The sequence below is a fragment of the Dermochelys coriacea genome, chromosome 7 (genome assembly GCF_009764565.3).
Source record: "Dermochelys coriacea isolate rDerCor1 chromosome 7, rDerCor1.pri.v4, whole genome shotgun sequence".
In the NCBI taxonomy this organism is placed as follows: Eukaryota; Metazoa; Chordata; order Testudines; family Dermochelyidae; genus Dermochelys; species Dermochelys coriacea.
This window is the reverse complement of record NC_050074.1, coordinates 62,553,633-62,576,954: the sequence shown is the minus strand read 5'-3', so window position 1 is coordinate 62,576,954 and position 23,322 is coordinate 62,553,633. Positions and strand designations below refer to the sequence as shown.

Below are 23,322 nucleotides of genomic sequence, written 5' to 3'. Positions count from 1 at the left end.
GTTGGAGTTTTTAGAAACACTTGAGGTCAGCTGAACTGTAACCCTTGACTTTCCTGGGAGCAAACTACCTAGGGGAGCAGAGTTGGGCCAATGCTGAGCGCTGTGGAAAGTCCCACCCTTTATTTGTCTTCACTGCGAGCAAGTTTATCCAATGAGCTACTTCTAATTCCTCTATCAAGGGAGCCAGCAGCACAAACAGATTCCAATCATGGGGCTACATCTGTCAGAGAGGTGTCTATCCATTTATACACGGCTCCAAATCTAGGCACGCTGGTTGTGTTGCTCTCAGTGTCACAAAGAAATGGGGAGGGGGCGGAAGGGGCTTAACCAGAGTGGACCCAGTGGCTTTGACACTTCTCCCAGCTTTCTATTCTTTTTATGGTTGCATTTTAGTTACTGTCATTCCAAGTATACAATGCCATATAATCCCCTGGGGACAAGATGTCTTCAGCAGGTTTGAACATCATGAAGAGAAGTGCCTACGCAGCAATCAAAGTGGACCCTGACGGAGACTACTATACCCCCGGCACATTTGAACTGGAGCGGCTCTTCTGGAAAGGCAGCCCAAAGTATACTCACGTCAATGAAGTCTGGCCTAATCTCTACATAGGAGATGAGTAAGTGATAAATGCAACCCACCAATGGAGCCACAGGGGTTCCTACCCCCACACTCTGTTAGCCAGCACACAGGCCATTGCTGGCAGCCCAAATCAGTGCTCATTATAGGAATAAGGCAGCCTCAGCCCTTTTCAGGATACACAAAAGCAAAGATTTCCCCTTCTAGTTTTCAAGCACCACAGCCCAGAGAAAAGGTTTTCATTGCCATGCAGGCATCTCATCTTAACAAAGATTGCAGTAATGGTGCAGTAGAGACAGTAGGACAGGCTGCAGCATTTGGGGATAGTCATGTACTATTTTAAGGTGGTTAATTTCAAGGAGTAATTTGTCATTTATTACCAAGTGACAGAGCCCTGGTCATGTTGAGTGAAGGGCACAGGTTGAGTGCACAGAACCATGGGTGAGAGTGGTTTTAGCCTGAAATAGAATTGTTGGAAGTGATTGAAGAGTCTTCCCACAAGCTGGAAACATTTCAGTGTTGGTAAGTCAGATCCTGGCTGGGGGAGTATTTCAAGGAGGAAGAGGGGGGGCTCTCATGCATTAAAACGGTCCAGGCTTTAAACAAATTTGTCCTTATTCATAGGGCTAGGCTACTTTGAACTCATTCTCAGCTGCAGGGCGCATCTCACTGCTGTTAGCAAATGAATGTGAAAGCATAGGATTAATCTGGAAATGGCTATAATATTCTGTTAAATAGAACCAGCTCCATACGCAGACAATCAAACCTGTCTGCAGAGCAGGAGAACTTTGTTTAACCCTTAAGCACTATTGGTTGAATTCCCATTTTCCCCCTACTCCCTTCCCTAATGGGATGTTTATTTTACATCATTACTAAAAGGCACAAGCTGCAGCCCCACCAACTCCAAAGTATTCATAATATTTTTAAAAGGTCCCAAAATTCATCTGCTGCCAGATTATAAAAGTGGAAAGATTAACAGCTTTTTAAAAAAGTTATTCGAGTTCCAGTATTGTTGACTAATTAATTCTGTGGCACCAGAGGCAATAGAAAGACCCACATGAGAGATCTGGGCTATAAGCATCCAGGGGCTAATACTTTACAGAAGAAAAATCTTTTTTCCAAGTGTGGCGATAGTCTGGCCAACAAGCTTAGGGACAAGTGTGGGGGGGTGGGTGGGAAGAAGCAATTATTTGTTTCTTACTAGATCTTTTTTAACCCAAGATTCAGCAAAAGCAGAATGGACTCTGTTAAATTCACCTGGCATTTTCTTTCCCTTTCCTTGTTTAAAATTATTGGAATTATTTTTAACATAATAGGGGAAGTATTCTCCACTTATCTTTGTGATGAGGCTTCAACTCTGCCCCTTTGAGCTGGTGCAGAGAGGCCCAAGTGGCCAACCAGAATAAGGCTTTGAACATTCAGGGTCCCTAGACACAGGCCGCCATCTACCAACTGTTATTTTTCCAAAGACAATTGTTTCTGTAATTCTGCCTGGTTACAACTCTAATTTGAATGTCTATAAGACAAATGCTAAGAATAAAGCACTTGTCCACTAGAGCAATTAATCAGGGAAACAAAACAGAAGCCCCACTACCTTACATGAGAATATTCAGAGATACGTTGTTCACTTAGCTGGGGTTGGCTGTTGAGAGAGTATCTTTTGGGGGGTAGAGCACACTAACTCTTAAGAAAATGGGGCAAGCTTTTAAGAATAGATGGAAAAGGGTCACATGATGGTAGCACTGCAGGTAAAAGCCATCGGGTCAAAAGACCTTGCTAGCCCATCCCTGAAGCAGGGCTTCACAATGAGACATTTTCCCCATCCTATTAGAGGCAGAGAAAGAAAGCCATATGAGAAGGAGAGATGACTGGGGATCGGGGGGAAAGGAAAGAAATAAAGGAGGGATGGAAACAGATGAGGACCAGCTTTACTAGGCTGATGACCCACAAAAAATTCTTTAGCTAGTGCTCCAGTTCACATAGGGCCCAGCCTCCAGTCCCCAAGGATTTGGGACGATGAACTGGTCACCAGGCAAGACTCTGGCCCCATTACTGGGACAAGGTGGCAGTTAAGCATTTAATTCTAAGCAGATGAAGTCCAGGATAATGGGGCCATAATAATCCATGTATACACAACTCCGCATGGTGGCACTTTGGCAGTGCTGCTCTCAGTGTCAAAATAGGGGTGTCTCTTTATTAGAGTGGAACTGGTTTGCTTTGACACTTCACCCAGCTTTATGTTCCCTTTTAGTTATTTTCATGTCCTAAGCATTGAACACAAGATAAGCCCCTTGGGATAAGATGACCTTATTTGTGACCAACAGCTTCCGCCCTCAACTCATCAGTGTGCCTCTTTTTTGGGCCTGGTTGAAGCACTGGGCACCAAATAGCTACTGTGGAAAAGGCAACAGATGTCACATTCATTTTGCATCCTTATCAACCAGGCTAAATTAAGGGTTGCCCTTAGAAGAATTTAGTGGCATGCTCATTGCAAATCAAGTGTACACATACATACAGAGTTTATCTTCAGAGCCTCCACATCTGGGCCTCATTCCTGCCTTCTGCATTTACGAGGTTAGCAGCGACTGCTTATGGAAATGCCAATTAATTATCCTGACTACATAACCACAGCGTTATTCTAATGCAATGCAGGCTATCATGGAGCCCTGTGAGGCCACTCATTCCTTTTGTTACAGGATTCCGCTGCAGCTGTTTACCAGGGGCAATGAAATCCTCATGAGGCCCAGCAGGCCCAGAATAATCAAAGCCTCAAATTTAACATCCTGTGTTCAGCTCCAGTTGAAGTTTTCCTCTGGCAAGTTCTAAAGACTTTTAAGACCAGACCTTGGAGACAATAGGAGCCTCCCAGTGACAGGAACAGAAACAGGCTTTTGGTTCATCCATGACCAGGATTAGTAACATGTCTATCATCTTCAGTAGTATAGGGAGCTGCTTTGTTTTGTTTCCTTCTTTTAACAGAGCACTGTTTGATGTGAGTCAGATGTCTTCTTCAGATGGCCTCGTTGGCTGATCCCCAGCCATAGGGTACAACCAAGGCACAAGCAAAACTGATGCTCAGAGGGAAACCCAGCTCCTAGTGCAGAGCCAGAAAGTAGAGATGGTAGCTGCCAAATTACACATTACTATGGCTGTGATTCTGGGTTAAATCCAAAACTTAAAAAGGCCCATTTTCTGGTTCCAGAGTACCATTCACAAGATCTCAGCTAAAGATGATGGTGGTCTCCTAAAAGCCTGGCCTCATCTGACCTCATCCCTAGCTCTGATTAGATCTCAAATCTGAATCCTAGCCAGAACCTAATCTATATCTGAACACTGTCTCATTGGCCGGTCTCTACCAAAAAGAGAAACTAATCAAGAGATCCCTCCTTACATAATACATTTTAAGACTAACTTCCAGCTGCAAAGCAGAGCCAAACTCCTGTAGGAAAGGAAGCCTTCTCTATTGTTCAGCTGGTAGAGCTGACAACCATGCTTGCTAGGAGGGGTATGGTTTGAGAACTGACTAAGGCAATTAAGTTTGCAGGTAGCACACACGGAGAGATCATCTAGAAGAGAGGGGACTGTGCTAATTAAGCACATACTGAGTGTTTAGCCACCCATTGATTGACTTCCTCCCCTTCCTAAAGGATTTTGTCTGGGAAAGTGATGTCTTTGGCTCAGTCAAAATAGCTACATTTAAAGAGAAATGCCATTTGGATTAGTTCAGAGGAAATCAGATGGGAATTGGCTCAGTGCAATGGACAGTTACATCACACTGTTTAGAACATATGAACTCTTAGGACATCCACTGGTATTAATCACATCAAAATAGAAACATTCCAGGTCGTATTGTTAGTGACCCTGGAGGTAGAAATATGTACACAGAATGGAGAGGGTGTGGGATCATTTTATTTTAAAAAGAAAGAGACATGGTGGAAGGTTTCACTGTAATATTAGCATTGTCATTTGCCAGTCCTAGTGGAGGCTTTATGAGCCAGAAGGTAAATATGTAACTCCATACAAAAAAAAAATCTCTCAGGAACAAAAAGCGATGGTATGGACTTTAGCTTTAAATGCCACGATACAAGCAGCATTGGCAGTTTACACTGCCAGTCCTCCCCATAAATCATTTTGGTCTGCAGCTGATTTGCAACAGTTGAAGCAATAAGGAAGAGTGTCAAAGTCTGAAATTAATTGTCTATGTCAAAAATGTTCCAAAACTCTTATGCTTTTGATGTGGGGAAGGTGAAGAGGAGGTTCCTTGCCTATCACAGCATCTACAAAACGTCAGTCAGCGGATTTGCTTTGGGGACTGGATTGCTCAGTGAACCCTAGCTTTCCCCACTCAGCAACTCATGAGTTCCTCTGGTTGTGAAGAACTTGCTAGCTAGTTTGCAGAGGGAAAAAAATTTGCTCCAATTCATGCATGTGTGAAGACAAGGCAATGCCTTGTTGTGGACAAATGCTACATTATCTCTACTTAAGCTTCAGCCAGCAGTGCTTCTCTAGATGCAGGGGAAGTTGCGGAAACTTTAGGCCCAGTATTACTGGAGATTGTCAACACCTGCCTTAGCAATGGCAGGTTGCAGACCACTCTTAAGGAAACAGAGGTACTGTCTATATTCAGGAATTCCTCATTTGACACTGAACATCTGGCAAATTAGTGCCCTGCCCCTAGCCTTCCCTTGGTGGTTAAAAATACTTGAAAATTTAAGAAGAGACAATTCCTTCCACAATATCTCATTGCCTCAGATTTTCTTAACCCTTGTCAAGCCAAGTATTAACTTGAGTAAGATACAAACTAAGAAAGCAGCTGTTTGTGTTGCTCAGTGATCTCCCTCAAGTGCTGGATAAAAGACGAGTGTCCATAATGATATTAGATACACCAGCCGCCTAGTCAGATAGCACTGACTATGAAATTCTGTTGACTTATCTGGGGGCTATAGGAGGAGTAGATAGTGTTGCTCTGTGCATTTCTTGTTGAACAATCTCAGAGGGTAGACTTGCTTTGCTTCCTGCAGGGCACTCAGAGGTTTTCACAGGGCTCCATCTTGTCCCTCCCCATTTAACACGTGTGTGAGGCCATTGGGAGGGTTAACAGAGAAGCATGGGTGGTGATGTCTTCAGTATATGGATGACACCCAGCTTGTTTCTGTCTCTTCTGACTAGATGGCGTGGTTGAGACTCTTCCCCACTGTGTGACTGAGACTAAAGCATGAATGAAGGCTGAGTTATTGGTGCTCATGAGAGAGGTGCCAATGAGAGAAGTGGCGATGATGAGTTGGGGTAAACTATAGAAAGGGAAGGGCAGTATCATTTTATTTTGCTATAAGGGTTAGCTAACTGTTGCTGGGATGAAATAGAATTTGTAGCAGTACTGGTCTTTTTGCTATGAACTTTAATTTTCGATGAAGATCACAGGCTTGGATGGGCACCATCTTTTTGTCTTTGTATAAATCTTAAAGAAATAAGTACTATTCTTCAAGGAAATGGCTGCAATTGAATTATATTTTTGATTGGGCCTTTTCCCCTCAACTCAGTACTAGGCAACATGTTCTGAGGTGTGCATATAATCTAAAGTAAAAAGGGATTTCATCTTCTATTTCCCCCATATGAGGGTCATTCCCATCTTATGTATTCCACCACCCTTTGTCACAGAACTTTACAAACACATTGATGGGTCCATCTGCCTCATGTTCCACTGTAGAGGCCCTGGTTTTGTAAAGAGTTGAGCCCTGCTTAAAGGTTTTGCTGCATAAGGATGGACTTAAGCACATGCTTGACTTTGAGCATGTGCTTAAGTGCTTTGCTGAATCAAGGCCACCGTACCCAGTATATCTCTTGTTATTAAAAGGTGGGTTTTTACTCAGGGACCCAAACTTTCCTCAATGCCTCCCTTCCCAGATTGAGATGTACTGTCATTTTCCTAATTATTTCCCAATACAGTACTTCACCTTCCCTGCTCTAAAGTGCATTCAAGGCAGACATTGAAGATCATAATGGCTTATGCCATGTAAAAAGAAATCAAGCGCTAAAACACAGATGGCCCAGAAGAGTAAAATGAAAGCAATTGGAGGATGTCAAATGCTGATAGTTTCACCTACACTGGGCATTTAGAGCGAACTTTTCCTGGCATTGTGGTTTTATGTTCAATTATTACCAGAGAAATAGAAATATCTATCACATTTACAAGGCAATAGCATCACGTAGGGAGGGAGTAAGACAGAAAACTCTTAGCTGGACTATTAAACTCAGGTGGTGAGCTAATTGCAAGAGGGAGAACATCTGTGTCATGTGCTAGCTCAAAACAAATTAAGGATTGAATTATAAACCCTTGAACAAGGTTTATAATTCACACTAACAGCCTTTGTGTGGCCCTAGCTCACTAGCTGTCTTACCCATTTGGCTGTTGGTAGGTATTCTTATTTTACATACTCTTTCCTTTCATCTAAAATGCTGTTACCACAGAAGTGGTGTAAGAAGTAAATGGAACAAAAGGAAACACATACATCTTGTGATATACCCAAGAGTTCTAATGATATTAAAGCACAAAGGAGGTAAACTATGAACTGAGATTTTCACAAGTGACGCATGATTGTCGGTGCTTCTATGGGTACATCTACACCAAAGTTTTGGGTTGCGCTGTAAATCAACCTAACTGCTTGCCAATTATCTTGAGTTAATTGAGATGCTTGTAAATTCTAGCATTGGCACTGCACAAAGGTTTATTCCTGGTCATTGTTGTGTGAGCTACGACTGGGAACAATATTTGCATTCAGAAATGTGCATGAGCTTCTACATCAGAATTTGCAATCACGTTAGTTACCCCAAGATCACTGACAATCAAGTCACTTCAGTTAAAGCAAGACCAAAACCTATTACTATTATTTATTATTTGTAGAACCTAGGAGCCCCAGTTACAGACCAGGACCCCATTGTGCTAGGTGCTGTATAAACAGAAAAAAGATGGTTTCTGCCCCAAACAGCTTAGAAACTAAGTATAAGAAAAGAGATCACAGATGGAGACAGGCTGCTGGTAAGCTGAGACCACTGCCGATCATGCTGACCAATAATGTCTCATTGTTTCCTTGCATGCTCCCATCTGTCTACCTGTTGTAAAGATTTTTTTGTAGGTATCATGGAAAAGGAAAGTTTGAGGGATTTTGAAGGATAGGCCCATTATCTGGATATTCAACTGGGAGCACCTTAAAATGGTCTAGGGTTGCCAGTTTTGGTTGGATGTATTCCTGGAGGTTTCATCACATGACAATCATTAGTTAAAAATTGATTTTTAATTCCTGGAGACTCCAGGGCAATCCTGGAGGATTGGCAACCCTACAAGGGCCTGATTATCAAAGGGCTAATCCGCAGCACTTTCTGAACATTCTTTACAATATCTCAAGTTGGGCACTCAAAATCACTGGTCACTTTTGAAAATCTTGGTCTGAGGACCTGATCCTTTGTTACTATGAATGGCAAAACTTCAGTTTAAGCCAATAGGAGCGGGTTATAAATACAGAACCTCTTGCTAGCAGAGGGAAGAGGTCCTGTTAAGGACCTAACACAGCTTAGTTACTGGAAAGGGAAATCACGCCATTTAAGCTTGTGGGAGCTCTCTAAAGAGGAAAGGAAAACAGCATATGAGGTGGAAGCAGCAGCTGTGGAGTGATTTAATCGTTTATAATTTTCACAAAGATAGCGTGCTCAATGCTGTACAGAACAAAGACACAAAATCCTGGCCCTGCAGAATACGCAACATACTAGAAATCGTAGGAAAAGTTCCTGGTGTAAGCCTTCCACAGAAATGACAACCAACCCTTTCAGATGGAGGCAGCCAAACCCATATTGAGGCTACATAGTCTTACCTGCAGAGGTGCAGAGAGCTCACAACTGGATCTGCAGGTGCGCAGCACCACTGAAAGTCAGGGCATTTATTAAGGCACCAGTTCAGTAAAGTGTATGCTTAAATTCCACTGAAGTCAGTGCAACCTAAGCACATGCTTAAGTGCTTTGCTAAACTGGCATCTTAATGCCCTAAAATGGATCTGAATGCTTAACTCTGAGCAATCACGTTTGAAAGTTTTCTAGTTTTAGCAGCTAAAGGAGGAAGGGTTTGATCTGGGCCCATGTTAAACAACTGGTTATGGGACAGGCACCAGTGGGAATAAATGGCCTTTTCTGTGGTAGCCTTGCCTGCAAAAGGTCAGTTCTGAACTCGAACAAGTCCACAGAGAAGCACTCAGTACAGCAGAGTTTGAAGCAGTTGACCTGAGAGGCTAAACTAAGAGGAAGGCAAGGATGACAGACAATTTAACATCAGCCTGAATGAAGTAGTAAAGAGAACATGATAGAGAATAATCCTTCATTGGCAGGATGATGGTCTAGACAGAGCTCAGAATGTCTCTTCTGTATCTTATATCTATGATTAATTCAGAGCAGAAGAGGGACTCACAATGATAACAGATTTTGTTTATCACACTGTAAGCATTTGTAATGTTTAAGACGGATCAGTTATTCCTCTTTATCCAATCCCAACCGACAGAATGACTACATGAATAAATACATACCCAATATGCCTCTGCTAATATAAGGGGTTAGTCTAAAATAATCAAGGAAAATTATACTAAAGTTTCAGGACATAAGATAGTCAAGAGCAGGCATCAGGAAGGAACTCCATCCTCTACCCCCCGGCCTCAAAATATGCTTGCCCACAACACCTGGGGCAAAAAGGAAAGGCAAAGAGGAGCGTTTTCCACTGAAACTTCAGGTTTAGTCTGTTGCCAGGATACTGAAGTTAGTATACCAGTGGGCTGCTCCAATAGCATAGACCCCCATGTCCCTAAATCTAAAGAGCCCTGGGAGGTTTCGTTTGGGTACTGTAAGGAGAGGTAGAATGGAAGTGATTCTGCAGATATAAAAATACCATGCTAATATGGGAGTGACTATGGTAAACCCTGTGGTAACCCTTGGGTTTGCCCAGAACACACTAAATGTTTTTCAAAGCCTGAGCAGACTCTGACTTAGCTGAGCGCTGATGCAGTTAATAAAAAAGCACTGTGCCTTCTCTCTGACAAATGAGACTCCTATGTGCTCACTAAACATTACGGCCACTGAACACTTAAATGCGAGATCTCAGAGCCATGCAACACGTTATAATCAAAGCTCTCTCTTGGTATAGTATCTGCGTCTAAGTTGGTTGCAGTGTTGTTGTAGCTGTGGTGGTCCCAGGATAGGAGATGCAAAAGCTTTTGAGCTACATAGATCTCTTCTTCAGGTCCTTTTAGCTCAAAAGCCTGCCTCTCTCACCAGCAGAAGTTGGTCCTCTGAAAGATATTACCTCACCCACCTTGTCTAATATTTGCATTTAAGGCATTAATTTCTGACAGTCTTCTGAGAACCCAGTCAAGAAAACAGGGAAATTACATCCCAGATGAATGTTGCAGTGCCAAATGCAGGGGTGACTGTAACATCGCTGCCCCTTTTGCGCCCCCGATTGGTGGCTCTGCCGGGTCCCTACTAGCAGGGCCGCCAATGGGGAGGAGGGGGCACAAAAGGGGCAGCGACAACCCGGCAGGGCCGCCGATGGGGGACGCAAAAAGCTTTAACATCGCTGCCCCTTTTGCCCACCCCCCCGGCGGCTGATGGGGGTGGGAGGGAAACACTAAAGAAGTAGCTGCCCCAGGACTGCGATTTAAAAGGGCTCAGGGCATAGGTCTAAGATACAATTTAAAAGGGCCCTTTAAATTGCCGCTGGAGCCCAGGGCAGTACGGGCCAGGGAGCGCAGATGGACGGGCTGGGGTACGCTGACCACCAGTCCTGCCTCTGAGGCCTTTCCCCTTCTGAGCGGGGCCCAGAGCAGCCCCGTACCCAGTAAGAGCTGCATTTTACTTTCACCCCTGCATGTGCCCTATTGTTTGGCATTGTCTCTGTTTAGAACAACAACAATGTACATTGTTTAATTCAACTGCTATTTATTCGATTGAGCTGCATTTGGAGAATCAAAATTTGAACTTACTTTTCATGGACAGTTAATCTTTATTTTCCCATTGACCCTGACTACAGTGTGGCCCTACTTGCTATTAAGCAAGGATTCCACTTGCAGGGCTTCTAACTGAGCACAGATCTATGAACTGAAAGCATCATTTTTCCATGTCTTTTGGTCCAAGTCTGAAGAATGGAAAACAGTTTTTTTTTTCCCCATAAGGGTTGCGGGGGGGAACCACCACAAAACAAAACCTGAAAACAGAATCCCTGTTTCACCTCAAGCATGGCAGACTCAACAGAGTGGGGTAAGTCACCTGCCCTGACCTCTCCCCAGGAAATTATTTCATCTGTTTTTAAAGCATCAATCTTTTGGATAGTATTGTAACAGAGTTACTCTGTGCTTGCTAGGTCTGCGTGTGGGGCACATCTACATGCAGCCCCTAACGAGTGGGGCTCTAAAGTTGTATGAATAACTGATTTCTCAGTCCACTGGCAAATCTGAAAAAAAAAATTACCATTTTGGGTTTATCCAAAAACAAATCATTTATGAAATTTTCAGCAAATCAAGTAGTCAGAAAAAACATTGTTTTGGGTGAAATGAAACATTTTGTTCAACATCTGCTGAAATGTTTTGATTCTGAGTGTTTTAAATGTTTTTAAATTTATAAAAATAAAACTGAAGTAAATTTTGAAAGCCATTGTGAAACAGTTGTATAGAAATGAAATGTTTAGATTTGTTTGGAATTATTTTTAGTTTTTATTTTCTGCTGAATCAGTTTGACATATTCTACACAAAGCCAGAAAATGTTTCAGTCAACCCAAATCCGCATTTTTCCCCAAAAAAATTCACTCGAAAAATTTCACCCAGTTCTGTGGCTCCTCCCAGAGAGGAAGGACCGGCCATCTCGGGAAGTAGCTCTGAGAGGAAGTTCAGGGGGTGAGCATACATCCTGTCTGGGGGAGTAGGCGAAAGTGTGTTTGAGCACTACGGGAAGCAGCGGGCTGCACTGACTCTGGGCTCTCCTCCAATAATAATGCTAGGTCTCTATTGTTCAGTGAGCTCATGGCTGTGTAATTGTTTTGGGGACTCTGCTAGATTGTGCTAACCCACCAAAACAAAGATCCCATGGTAACACAACAGTAGAAACTGAGCCCACTGTCTTACCTTGTATAAACACACAGCTTATTAGACACAGCCACTAAACAATACTCTTGTGTGGAAGCAATTAGAGCTATGTGCCTTGATACAGCAGCAGCTCTTCTGCATCCCTCAAGGAATTCTCAACCACACTTGTGTATGCTCAGATACAGCAGAGTACAATTAGAGTTTCCTTTTTGTATCTGCTAGCCAACAGGGTTAGGAAGAAAGGATAAAGGATTCATATTAAGAACATAAGAACAGCCATACTGGGTCCTTACAATCCTTACAGGGCCCACCTGTTTGCTGGGTGTTTGTACAGCATCTAGCACAGTGGGGCCCTGATCCATGACTAGGGCTCCTAGGCATGAGGGCCACATTAATAATAATAAACAACAATAGGCTGTTCTTATCAACAGGTTTACCGAAAGTTGGACTGCCACTTTCCTGTCCTTAGCACGTCCAGGTACCTGAGCATGGAAAGGGAAGCATTAGCTTTGCACATCCTGACCACTTTAAGAAGCTTGAATATTTTCAGTTTCATTCCCCCCACCTACCCAATAGATTCCCCCTTATCCCAGGAGCCAATTCCTCTTCACTCCAGAGGAGGAAGAGGACAGGGTGTAGCACTATCCCCTTTTACTTCTCTAAAGCAGTTACAGCTCTAAATCAATGGCTGATATGTGATCTCCGAGTATAGTGCTTTTGTCTTGAGACACCTTAACGTGATCCGTTAGTACATGGCAGCAAGAAGGAGGCTGACAGAGCTTCTAGACCCTTTAGACACATGAGCATGAACAAGTTTTTTCCTCTAAGTGTAGAAGGGAAAAATCCCAGTGGTTGCATTTCTTTCAGAGGTAGTATGAGCCATGTGAACCCTAGCTGAATTTAATCCTCATTTGTAACTGACTTTTTGATTAGTCCTGTAATATTAAATGATTGGAGAGAATGTGTCAGATGGTTAAAGCCAGGGAGTGGGAGGAAGGATTCATGGATTTTATTTCTAGCGATGCTGCTCACTCAGTTTGCGACCTTGGACAAGTCAACTTAACCTCTCTGTAGCTCAGTTTTCCCATCTGTAAAATAGCTAGAACCAATAACGGCTCACAGCATATGGCTGCTAGGCAGCTCAGTTTGTTTGTGACATCCTGTGATGAAAGGTATTGTGTAAAGGCAAAAAAGAAAAGGAGTACTTGTGGCACCTTAGAGACTAACAAATTTATTTGAGCATAAGGTTTCACGAGCTACACAAAAACTTATGCTCAAATAAATTTGTTAGTCTCTAAGGTGCCACAAGTACTCCTTTTCTTTTTGCATATGTGGACTAACACAGCTGCTACTCTGAAATCTGTGTAAAGGTAGGGGATCAGACTGCTTCTTTGAAGTATCATCAGTGTTGTTGTGGCTTATGACTTGCAAAATAAGAGAAATATTTCTGAGCGGATGCAGCATGAGAGAGCTCCATTCACACATCTGACTGTGACATTTGTTTAACAGGAAAACTGCATTAGATCGCTACAGCCTTGAGAAAGCCGGCTTCACCCACATCCTCAATGCAGCCCACGGCCGGTGGAATGTGGACACAGGACCAGACTACTACAGTGACATAGCCATTGAGTACCATGGAGTAGAAGCTGATGATCTCACCACCTTCAACCTCAGCCAGTTCTTTTATTCAGCTGCTGAATTCATTGAAGCTGCACTCCAAGATCAGAGAAGTAAGGAGGGGGCAGAGTACGGTCTGAAAGACCTTGTTTGCTACAGTTAATCTCAATGCACATGAGTATTTATTAAAAGTAGCCAACTCCCAAGGGGTGAAACAGGCAGAGAAAGTCAAGGACCACCGGCACAGGACAAACAAGCAATGGCTAATAATGGAGCTGGTCATTTCAGGGAAGTCAATGCTGGTATGGGGTTCAGGTAATCTCACAGCCATGTCAGCCATTCAAATCAATGGGATTTGGTAGCAATCCAAGAGTCCCTACCTTCTGATGGGCCACTGTTAAGCAGCTATCTCCCTAGCATACAGGTGTCCCTCGCACAAGCAGCACTCATTTTACAATCCTACGAAGCAAACAATCTCAGGAGGAAAGTCGTGAACTCAATGGGCTATGGAGCTTGTCTGCCATTCCTAGAAGTGGTCCCTTTCCACTTAGCTGTGAGGCCTATTAGCAGGGCATCTGCCCAGGCTGTACTTACCCTGCGAATGTATGACTCCAGTCTCCAAGGCTGTCACTTCAACATTTCTTACACTAAAGTATTAGGTTTGCTATAGAGACATATAAAAGCACTTTAGTACTTTTGCCATCAGATCATCTCCAAGCTGTAACAGGGATTTATTTTTGTCATCTTCCAAGCCGTAGGAGACTGAAATCACTTTGACAGCACAGATCTGGAAACATTAGTTAAAGCCTTTGTAATTTCCCAGCTTTATTACTACAATTCATTATTTGCTGACCTCCAGCAGTGTTCTAGCTAAGGGTTTAAGCTGATGTGAAGCACCACAGCCGCGACCCCACACTGTCTTTCAGCATTTACTCCAGTTCTTATTTAAAAAAAAAAAAATCTCAACAGGGTGTGTTTTACCAGGAGCCAGCAGAGAAACTTAAGATCTTCCTGCTGACCTACAAAGCCTTTAATATCAGAGGACCACATATATCAGGTTTCCAACCTTTTGTCAACTTGTATTTTTGGCTGTTTAGATCAGCAGCTGCAGGTTACCTGGCATACCCCCAACCATCACCCAGGTCTTAAGCTTTCAACAAGTACAGTCCTCAGCTACAGAATTTGCCCCTTGATAAGGAAGAAAGACAATAAATCATCACTATTTTAAAACTGAAGTGCCATTAGCATTTCGTGCTGCTTTAAGATTTTATGTTCTTAGAAGGAAGAGAGGTCCGTAGGTGAAGGAAGCTATTTAAAATTGACAAGACTCCACCCAAGTACTGCTTCTGGAAAGGGTGGGGAATAGTTAGATTTTCTGGGTGGCTGAAAGTGTTTGATCTCTACCCTCACTTCTAATCACATTCCTAGAGAGGGACATAGGCCTCAGGAGCTTGTCTACATAAACACGTAGTTTGTGGCAAGGTGGGGTGTGAATCTAGCTCACACTACCCTGCCACAGATTAACTAACTGCATGCTCCCTGCTGTTGAGTTCATTAAAATGCTTTGCTCCAGGCTTCTTTAAAATGGGACTTGCTCAAAGTACTCTAAGGAACTTGTGCCAGCAGGGTGCACCCGGAAACCTAGTCCACGGCAGGCTGGTGTGGGGTACAGTCACACCCCAACTTGCCACGAACAAAATGTTTTTGCAGACAAGCCCTTAATAGCCTTCATTTCTCCGTCCTGCAGCCTTTCCTTCCTGTTCCCGCAGCATAGCGTGAAAGACATGGTAAACACACAGAGGTCAAGAGAGAAAGACTGTTTCCAACAGCACTACATTAAAGTGCACAAGCAGGGCCTACATGGACCTGTTAGTGCACAGCACGCTAGTGCGCTTTAGAACTCAAAGCCCTGTTGTGCACATTGCTGATCCATGTAGACAAGCCCTGAGAAGTCTAGCACATTCTCATGTGCTGATAAATCATGGGGGAGAGACTCAGAGCAGTTTGCAAGGCTCAAGCTTCAAAGCTTCCAGTTACGAGGTTGTATCAAACACCTCTGAAGCCTTGAGGCTCAGCCAAGCATTGATGCAGCAATGAAACTGAAGCCCGACTCAGAGAATGGAGCGATTCACTTATTAAAAATACTTCTGAATTCAAGAGTAACTAAATGTATAACGCTGACACTTCTCTATGTAGCTGTTCTTCTGGCTGCTGCATTGGTAGGGTGTTTGAATAACAAGGACAGAGAGTAGGTTTCAGAGTAGCAGCCGTGTTAGTCTGTATTCGCAAAAAAGAAAAGGAGTACTTGTGGCACCTTAGAGACTAACAAATTTATTTGAGCATAAGCTTTCATGAGCTACAGCTCACGGCATCCGATAAAGTGAGCTGTAGCTCACGAAAGCTTATGCTCAAATAAATTTGTTAGTCTCTAAGATGCCACAAGTACTCCTTTTTTTTTTTTTTTTTTTTTTTAGGACAGAGAGTTGTGTTTTGTTCTTACGTGCACTAGTGATGTAAAGATAACCATTGCCTGTAGTAGCCCTGGAGAAGAGAGGAGGACAAGAATGCAAAGAAACTCATGCTGGGAAACAAGGGGTTCTGAATATGTTACTCATACCACAGCCAAGTATGGCACCATTAAGCCTCACCTTCTTGTCCAGATGTGGATGGTCATTTTAGTGCATTCAGTCAAACATACACGTGCAATAGATTTAGGGCCTTTTTTTTTTTTTTTTTGCTGATACGGTGGTTTCAAAAGTATTGTAGTGGACATTTTCCCCATTCAGATAGTGGGCTACAGAAGTAGGACATGTAAAGAGATAAGAGGCAGTTAGCCAAGCGGCACATACTCCTATCAGTGCAAGAGATCAGCCTTAAAGAAATCTTACGCAAGAGTACATAACTTACAAACATACATACATAGAAGTACATAATTTACGCAAGTACATAACTACCCTGTTCGATAAAGACCAGTCTCTGTTTAGCTACCTACCATAGCAAGCTGCCACTTCTTTCACATGCTTAACTTAATTCCAGGCATCCTAGGAGTATAATAACCCAGTATGTTTGTCTTGTTAATGCCCTCCGGGTTCCTAACCTACACTTTGGAGTAAGTAGTAGAGGAAGGATGGTTCAGGGGCCTGGGCACTAGCTTGGGAAACCTAGGTTTGAGTCTTTGTTCTGCCACAGACTTGCCATGTGACCCTGGGCAAATCACTTAGTCTTTCTTTGTCCTGGCCCCCCCTCTGTATGATGGGGATAATAGCACTTCCTGAACTCCCAGAGGGGTTGGGAGGATAAGTAAGAGTGTGAGGTGTCCAGATACTATGGCCATACAAGGAGCTTAGCAAGATAGATTAACACCCCAAAGCATTTGAACAGCAACGCACAAGCAAGCATCACTTCACCAACCCACACACTGCACATTTGGGCCCTGCAGGACAGGGCAAATTCCTGGATTATAGAAAGTCCTCTGAGATCTTTAATGTTCACACACAGCAGACAGGTTCTCCATCCTTGCCATTTCCAAAGAGATATGCGCACTTTTCTCCTTACTTTACGTAACATAAAATACAGGTTCTCCTCTTGCCACTGATGCCCAGAAAGTTCTTCTCTGTTTCCCAGCTATCCAAGCAAAGCCTTGATCCCTCAGCCTTCCCCTCATGTCAGTCATTTACTCCACCATTCTGCCCCAGCCCATTTACAAACCAGAGGCCCTTGCAAAGAGTGAAGGGCTGAACAAATGGGAGTTTTCATCTGTTTCAAATATTCAGAGTAATGATAGAAGGGATTATCATTTTCTGTTATCAGTGAGGCTGGAAATCTGCCATGATGCCTCTACAACTATCTGCTTGGATTAGGATGCAAACTGTGACCATTAATCCCCTTGTGCTGGCAGTTCTTGATGTGTCCATGACACAGCAGTGCTGCTCCTGCCAGGAAATCATCCCCTCCACTCCCAGCATCAAGGAGTGAATTGCTAGGAGCCGTAGCCAGATGTAGTCGACAAAGTAAAAGTGCCTCTGGCCTTGCAATGGTGTTTGTGGTGTTATTTGACCATAGGAAGTTGTAGTAGACAGAGCTTCAGATACTGTCTTTATCAGGATACACTGATAAAACCCCCCAAAAAACTCCATGGCAGCTAGTCTCAGAGCCCAGGGCTACGGACTTGGGCTCACACTACAGTGCTGCAACTAGTAGTGTAGAGGTTCCTGCTAGGGCTGGAGCTCAGGCTCTGAGACCCACCCTCCTCGCCAGGTTTCAGAGTCTGAGCAGGATCTCTCATGCCATACACAAGCCCCAGTCTGTTGACCCGGGCTTTGAGACTTGCTGCCAGGGGTTTTAAAACACAGTGTAGATGCACCCTCAATGGATCACCCTTTTCCTTCCAAGATGTAAAACTCCATCCCAGCTTTTCTCCTCCCAGGGTTTTGTAGCCCAGAAGCATTTCCATCAGTTCCTGCAGCACATGGAAGGGCCCAGTATCACTCTCCTCCTCCGGCCCCTGGCTACTGCCAGTGGGGGAATCCCACTCTCAATCATTTGCCTTACAGCAGCGCCGAGGGGCTCTGGCAGAGACTGACACCTCATTGTGCTAGTGCTGCCTATATGCAGTAAGAGACAGCCCTGATCCCAAGAGCTAAAATCTAACCAGACGAGACAAACAGGGTGGGATGAAAGGAATTGTCATCTTGAGATGAGACACAGGGGGATAAAGTGATTTGTCCAAGGTCACACCGGAAGTCTGAGGCAGAGCAGGGGACTAACTACTGAGTCATCCTTCCTTTCTGGCCCCTGGTATGCACAGAACCAAGGACTGGAAGGGGCCTCAAGAGGTCATCTAGTCCAGTCCCCTGCACTCATAGCAGGACTAAGTATTATATTACTAAGTATTGGGAGTGAGCAACTGGACACATCCTTTTCACCCTCCTGGAGGGAATGAGTATCTGGTTCATCAGCACCTCGCTGGTGCTGGTCCCCTGCCTCCTAATTCTGCCCCCGACCCAGAGAGCAAACACTCCTTGATTCAGCAGAATGAATGAAGCACAGTAAATCATGGATCTGTGGGAGCCCAATAAAAGGGAGCCAGCTTTGCTGGCTACCTACTGTCGTATTGCAACCCATTCTGCCTGGTTGTAAATTGGCAATCCTTCAGTTGTTAAAGCATTAGGAGATCCAGATTTTAAAATGGACTCACTGGGTGACCATGGGCAAGTCACTTGTCCTCTCTGTGCTTCAGAGTCCCTGCCTGTACAAGAGGATGGTATTTACCTGCCCTGCAGGGAGGCTGTACAGAGTATTCATGGCTGTGAAGCACTCAGATTTCTGGGCAAAAGGCCCTAGAGAAGGGGAGAGTGTTTATTATTGGTAAATCTGAAAGCCTTCTCTGTATTTGCTCTTCACACTCATGCAGACAAGATCTTGGTTCATTGTGCCATGGGACGCAGCCGATCCGCCACCTTGGTCTTGGCTTATCTGATGATTTACAAGAATATGACAGTGGTTGATGCCATTGAGCAAGTGCTGCAGCACCGATGCATCCTCCCAAACCGCGGCTTCCTGAAACAGCTGAGAGAACTGGACATAAAGCTGGCTCTGGAGAGGACAAATGCCAAGAATGGCATCCAAGTCAGTGGAGAGGAGCATGGCAAAGAGATATAGCATTCCTCATGCCCTGTGGTTACTGCAACCTGGAAAAACACCTAGCAAGAGAAAACTGGAGTTGGAAAACAATACTGTCAAAAGTCCTTTGTAAGAAGTCCAGAGGGAAGAATCAAAAGCATTTGAAATGCCTTAAAGGGAATCTAAGGTTGGAGATAGATAAATGGAGAGGGGAAGCAATCTCCTTAGGGAGTGTAACACAGAATCCCCTTGTTTTAGTGCTGTTCTTCAGGGCTATGCTGTACAGAAGAGAAAAAAGGAGGGACTTGTGATGGAAGGCAGTGGCTCTATAAGAACTATAGGGGTGGTGTCCAGTACGTAAAGGATGGGGTAAGTGTGCAAGCCCACGAAATACGATTCAGGCCCAGCTGCTCCTGCTGCCCTATTATAATAAATGTTGAACAGCCGTTATTTTAATACCATTTAAGAGGGGCTAGTTTATCCCACAGCAAACCCACATGTAAAGCCTAACACATTTACTTAAACATAACCACCCCATGGCACAACATACATTTATTATACATGTCACAAGGTGTTAACTGAATAAGGAAGCATGAGCCCAGCTTTACCTGTGTTGCTTTGGGTTAGCAGAACCTTTCCACATGGTCATGCAGCTATGATAACTGCCAACTCAGCACCCACTAGCTTGTGAGTCCATGCTGTAGGATCTAGAGAGAGGGATAGGAGACCCAAACAGCCTTGCAAAGCCTGAGCCAGAACCCATAGCTGCAACCATCCTTTAAATTAACTGGAGTGGGATACATGGGCAGTGGGTGAAGCTTCCTCTGGGAGAGGCTAACTTCTTGTCCCGTTTCTTCCGTCTGTGTCCGACCCACATTCCACCCAGTTCGGCCACTTGGCTGCTGCCCGCTGCATCTCTCCTCGCTTCCCCGCCCGCTGCGAGACTCCCCCCACGAACTTCCTCACACCCCACTCCCTGAATCCCTCCTCAGCCCCACCACCCGCTGCCTCTCGCCTCCTCACCCCCCACCCGCAGCCAGTCACCTCCTCACTCCACCATCCACCATGTCCCGGCTCATCCCCTGCCCACCATGATACCCCCCCACCCACCGCTGCTCACCTCCCCACTCCCCCACCTGCTGCAAGACCCCTCCTGCCCACTGCATCTCTCCTCACCCCTCGCCTGCTGCCACCCGTCTCCTCACTCCACCGCATCCCTCCTCATCCCCTGCCTGCCCCCACTCGCCTCACTTCACCACCCGCCATGAGATCCACCTGCCCAATCATCATTCACCTCCTCACTCCACCGCATCCCTCCTCGTCCCTCAGCCCGCTGCCGCTCACCTCCCCACTCCCCCACCCGCTGCAAGACCCCCTGCCTGCTGTGTCCCTCCTCACCCTCCGCCACTCACTTCCTCACTCCCCGACCTGCCGCTGCTCGCCTCCTCACTCCATCACCCACCACGAGACCCCTCCCGCCCACTGCCCCTCGCCTCACTTCCTCACCCACTGCAAGACCCAGCCTGCCATGTTCCTCCTCACCCCCCCACTCGCCTTCTCACCCCCCCTCACCCACTGCATCCCTCCTCACCCTCCACCCCCATGGGGGAGGGAGGTAGCAAGCAGCTGGGGCCTCCGGGGGAGGGAATGGAGGGGAGGAGGAGGAGAGGAGAGGAGAAAGACTCACCAGGCAGCACCAGCAGGTGGTGGGGGCCTCAGGGAAGATGCAAGGCCACCATAGCCTAGGTGTCCAGCAGCAGGTCACTGGCGGCTGCACCAGGGGAGGCTTAGCCTCCCTGGCCTGTTATACCCGCCACCCATGGCGGGGTGGGGAAAAAAAAGAGATTTTGGGTTTAGCTTCCTGTACCTAAGCACGGGCTCCCTTCAGAGCCCCAAAATCCTAAAGCCAGTCCTGTTGGAAATGAACCAGCGCTGTAACACACAGTGCCTACTGCAGTTCCATCTATTGAGGCTATTATTCTTTGACAAGGCCAAGAGCAGGTGTTTATGGGAAGGGTCAGAGATATGATTTGTACCTAATCTGGAGAAAATAAAATTCACTTTGTTTGCCATTCTCAGTCTGCTTCTTTGAAGAATGAACAGTTTTTACTCTGTTCCCACTTTCCCCACTACTACCACGTCCCTGTCTTCTTTGATTTGTCAGAATACAGTTGACTATAATCACTGAGAACAGTTTGGGGGCTGGCCCGGAGGGGGTGTCATGCACCGAACACACTCTAAGCCATGGGGTGCAAGTCACCTGGAAAACGTAGCTATGCTCCAGCATCCTAAGGCTTGAATCTATTCTTTGAACATGCAGTAGCGAACTCCATCAGGATACAGTTTGGTTTGGTAAACCAATTCTGGGCAGCTGTTTGACGCTCATAAGGTCTCTTACTGTCAACTTTCTTTCAATTGCTATTGGGGAGCTAAATTCCAGAACAGCACTATAAACGGGAACATTCAAGATGACATCAGACCTCGCAAACTTCTCAACAGGTAGCTACTGTGAGCAGCGGCCAAGGCCATTGCCCATTGCTACAGCTCCCCCGCTGTAGAAAACTTGATAATAGGAAGAGCAGGAGATTTATCGTAACTGAGTTTGGGAAGCCAATGAAGCATCACGAGCTCCCCCCACTGCTGCATGATCAGTGCCACCCAACCATCCCTCTTCCAACTTCTTTCCAGTTACTGCAAGGTCCTTTTTCCTTCCCCCATCTCTTCTCTCCAGCCCCTCATCCCCCCAGTTATGGTAGTGCTGGAGACACATTCCCTCTGTTTGGATCTCTGGGTTCTCCTCCACCTCTATGCTAGTCCATATAGGTTCCTATACCACGTTCATCACTGCAGTATCTGATGTTTGGGCAGAGAAGTGTTGTGTTCTAGATTTTCTTTTTTTCAATATACACGTGCAGTTTGTAATATGTTTAGGGTAGAGGAGGCAAGATCAAAGCAATATATTCCGCACTGGGAGTGGAAGGCAGCGAGGTTTGGGAAGGCCCTTTGCTCCTGCAGGAGCTCATTCCACAGTCTCAGCCCAGCCCCTGAGAAGCTCTGTCTCCTTTATCCTTATTGTAGAAGGTTCCACTTTGCCAGAGAAGTTGCTCCGCAATTCCTGCGGTCCCCTCCATTACCTCTCTTCTTCACCAGTTTCTGCATCACTGAGCACCTGATTCTCTCCTCCAGCCCTCATTCCATTACTCCAGCACTGGACATCTGTTTCCCCTGCCCGTAGGGAAGTCGCATTGTCTGATGAAATAACCACAGGGCAGGAGCCAGGAACCTCTGAGTTCTATCCCCAGCTCTGCCACTGGCACAGACTGTGACCTCTTGGACACATCACCAGCCAAGGTGAACGGATGGCTGGAGGAGAAGAAAGGGTGCCAGGAGACTGCAGCAGTCAGTGGGCTGGCTGTGCACGGGAAAGGGGACATGGATGATGCCGGCCAGGAAGGAGGCACCAAAAGAGGCATTTCTGGGCAGGCCTGGGAACTTGGTATCCCCAACCCCAGCTCCCTCAGCCTTCTGAGAGGTGTAATCAAGCTCTTAACTTCTCTGCCTGTTTCCCCCTTTTATTCACTGCGGGATAACATCTACTTCACAAGGTGCTTGAACATTAATGTCTGCACAGCACTTTAAACAATGGGCAGGGAACTGCTTTGGGTACGATTAACTAGCCCTCCTCCCTCTTAACTACTGCAGTATGAGGCATCTCTATCACTGGGCACCTTTCTTTATCCCTCCATTAACCCCCCATCCCATGAACGCAGCTCTAGGGTATGCTATATTCAGGGCCCCATACCCCAGATAACCCTCCCATTTCCCGCTGAAGGAAGCTGTTTGGCAGGGTGATTCTTTGGAGAACTAGTAGGGACAGTCCCACCCGCCCATGGAAGGCGCACAGCCCCATGTGTCAGAGCGGCATGAAGCCTCCTGTCTGACTCGCCAATGAGGCTAGATGCCATGCCAGTACCAATAACTAAAATCCCTCTTCCACCTACAACTTGCTAGGAACCTTTGCTTCTCCCTCCGGGATGAGGACCTGGCCACGCTGGTCCCTGCAGGATTCCTGTCATTCACTATATCAGGAGGTGAGGGCGAGAACAGCACTCAGGCTCCAGCTGGTATAAAATGTGGCAGCCATCACCTTCATGGCTTAGGCTACTGTGAATGTATCTAGCCTGTGACCCAGTTCCTCCTCGGTCCCCCAGACAGCTGCAGCTCCCAGTTTAGAGCCTCGGTCATAATCATCAAAGTCACAAATGGATCCACACGCACCTATGTTACACACTGCATTGCCAGCCATTTGTCACCAGGACAGTCAGGGACAATGCAGCTCATAAAGCCCAGCATGAAGTATGCCAGAACCAAGGTCAAAGCATTCCCAAGCAGACC

At 45.5% G+C, this 23,322-nt stretch overlaps 1 protein-coding gene and 1 long non-coding RNA gene across 2 annotated transcripts; one reads left to right on the top strand and one right to left on the bottom strand.

Moving 5' to 3' along the window:
- Nucleotides 1-441: 441 nt before the first annotated feature.
- Nucleotides 442-18,966, top strand: LOC119859095 (dual specificity phosphatase 29-like). The gene is made up of 3 exons (XM_038410777.1): nucleotides 442-617; nucleotides 13,198-13,418; nucleotides 18,719-18,966. Exons 1-3 carry the CDS (start codon nucleotides 442-444, stop codon nucleotides 18,964-18,966), a joined length of 645 nt encoding a protein of 214 aa, XP_038266705.1.
- On the bottom strand, nucleotides 18,778-22,602 carry LOC122461115. The gene is made up of 2 exons (XR_006282854.1): nucleotides 20,615-22,602; nucleotides 18,778-19,007 (listed from the first exon to the last, which is right to left on the bottom strand). It is a non-coding gene; the product is annotated as an uncharacterized LOC122461115 (long non-coding RNA).
- Between the last annotated feature and the right edge of the window lie 720 nt (nucleotides 22,603-23,322).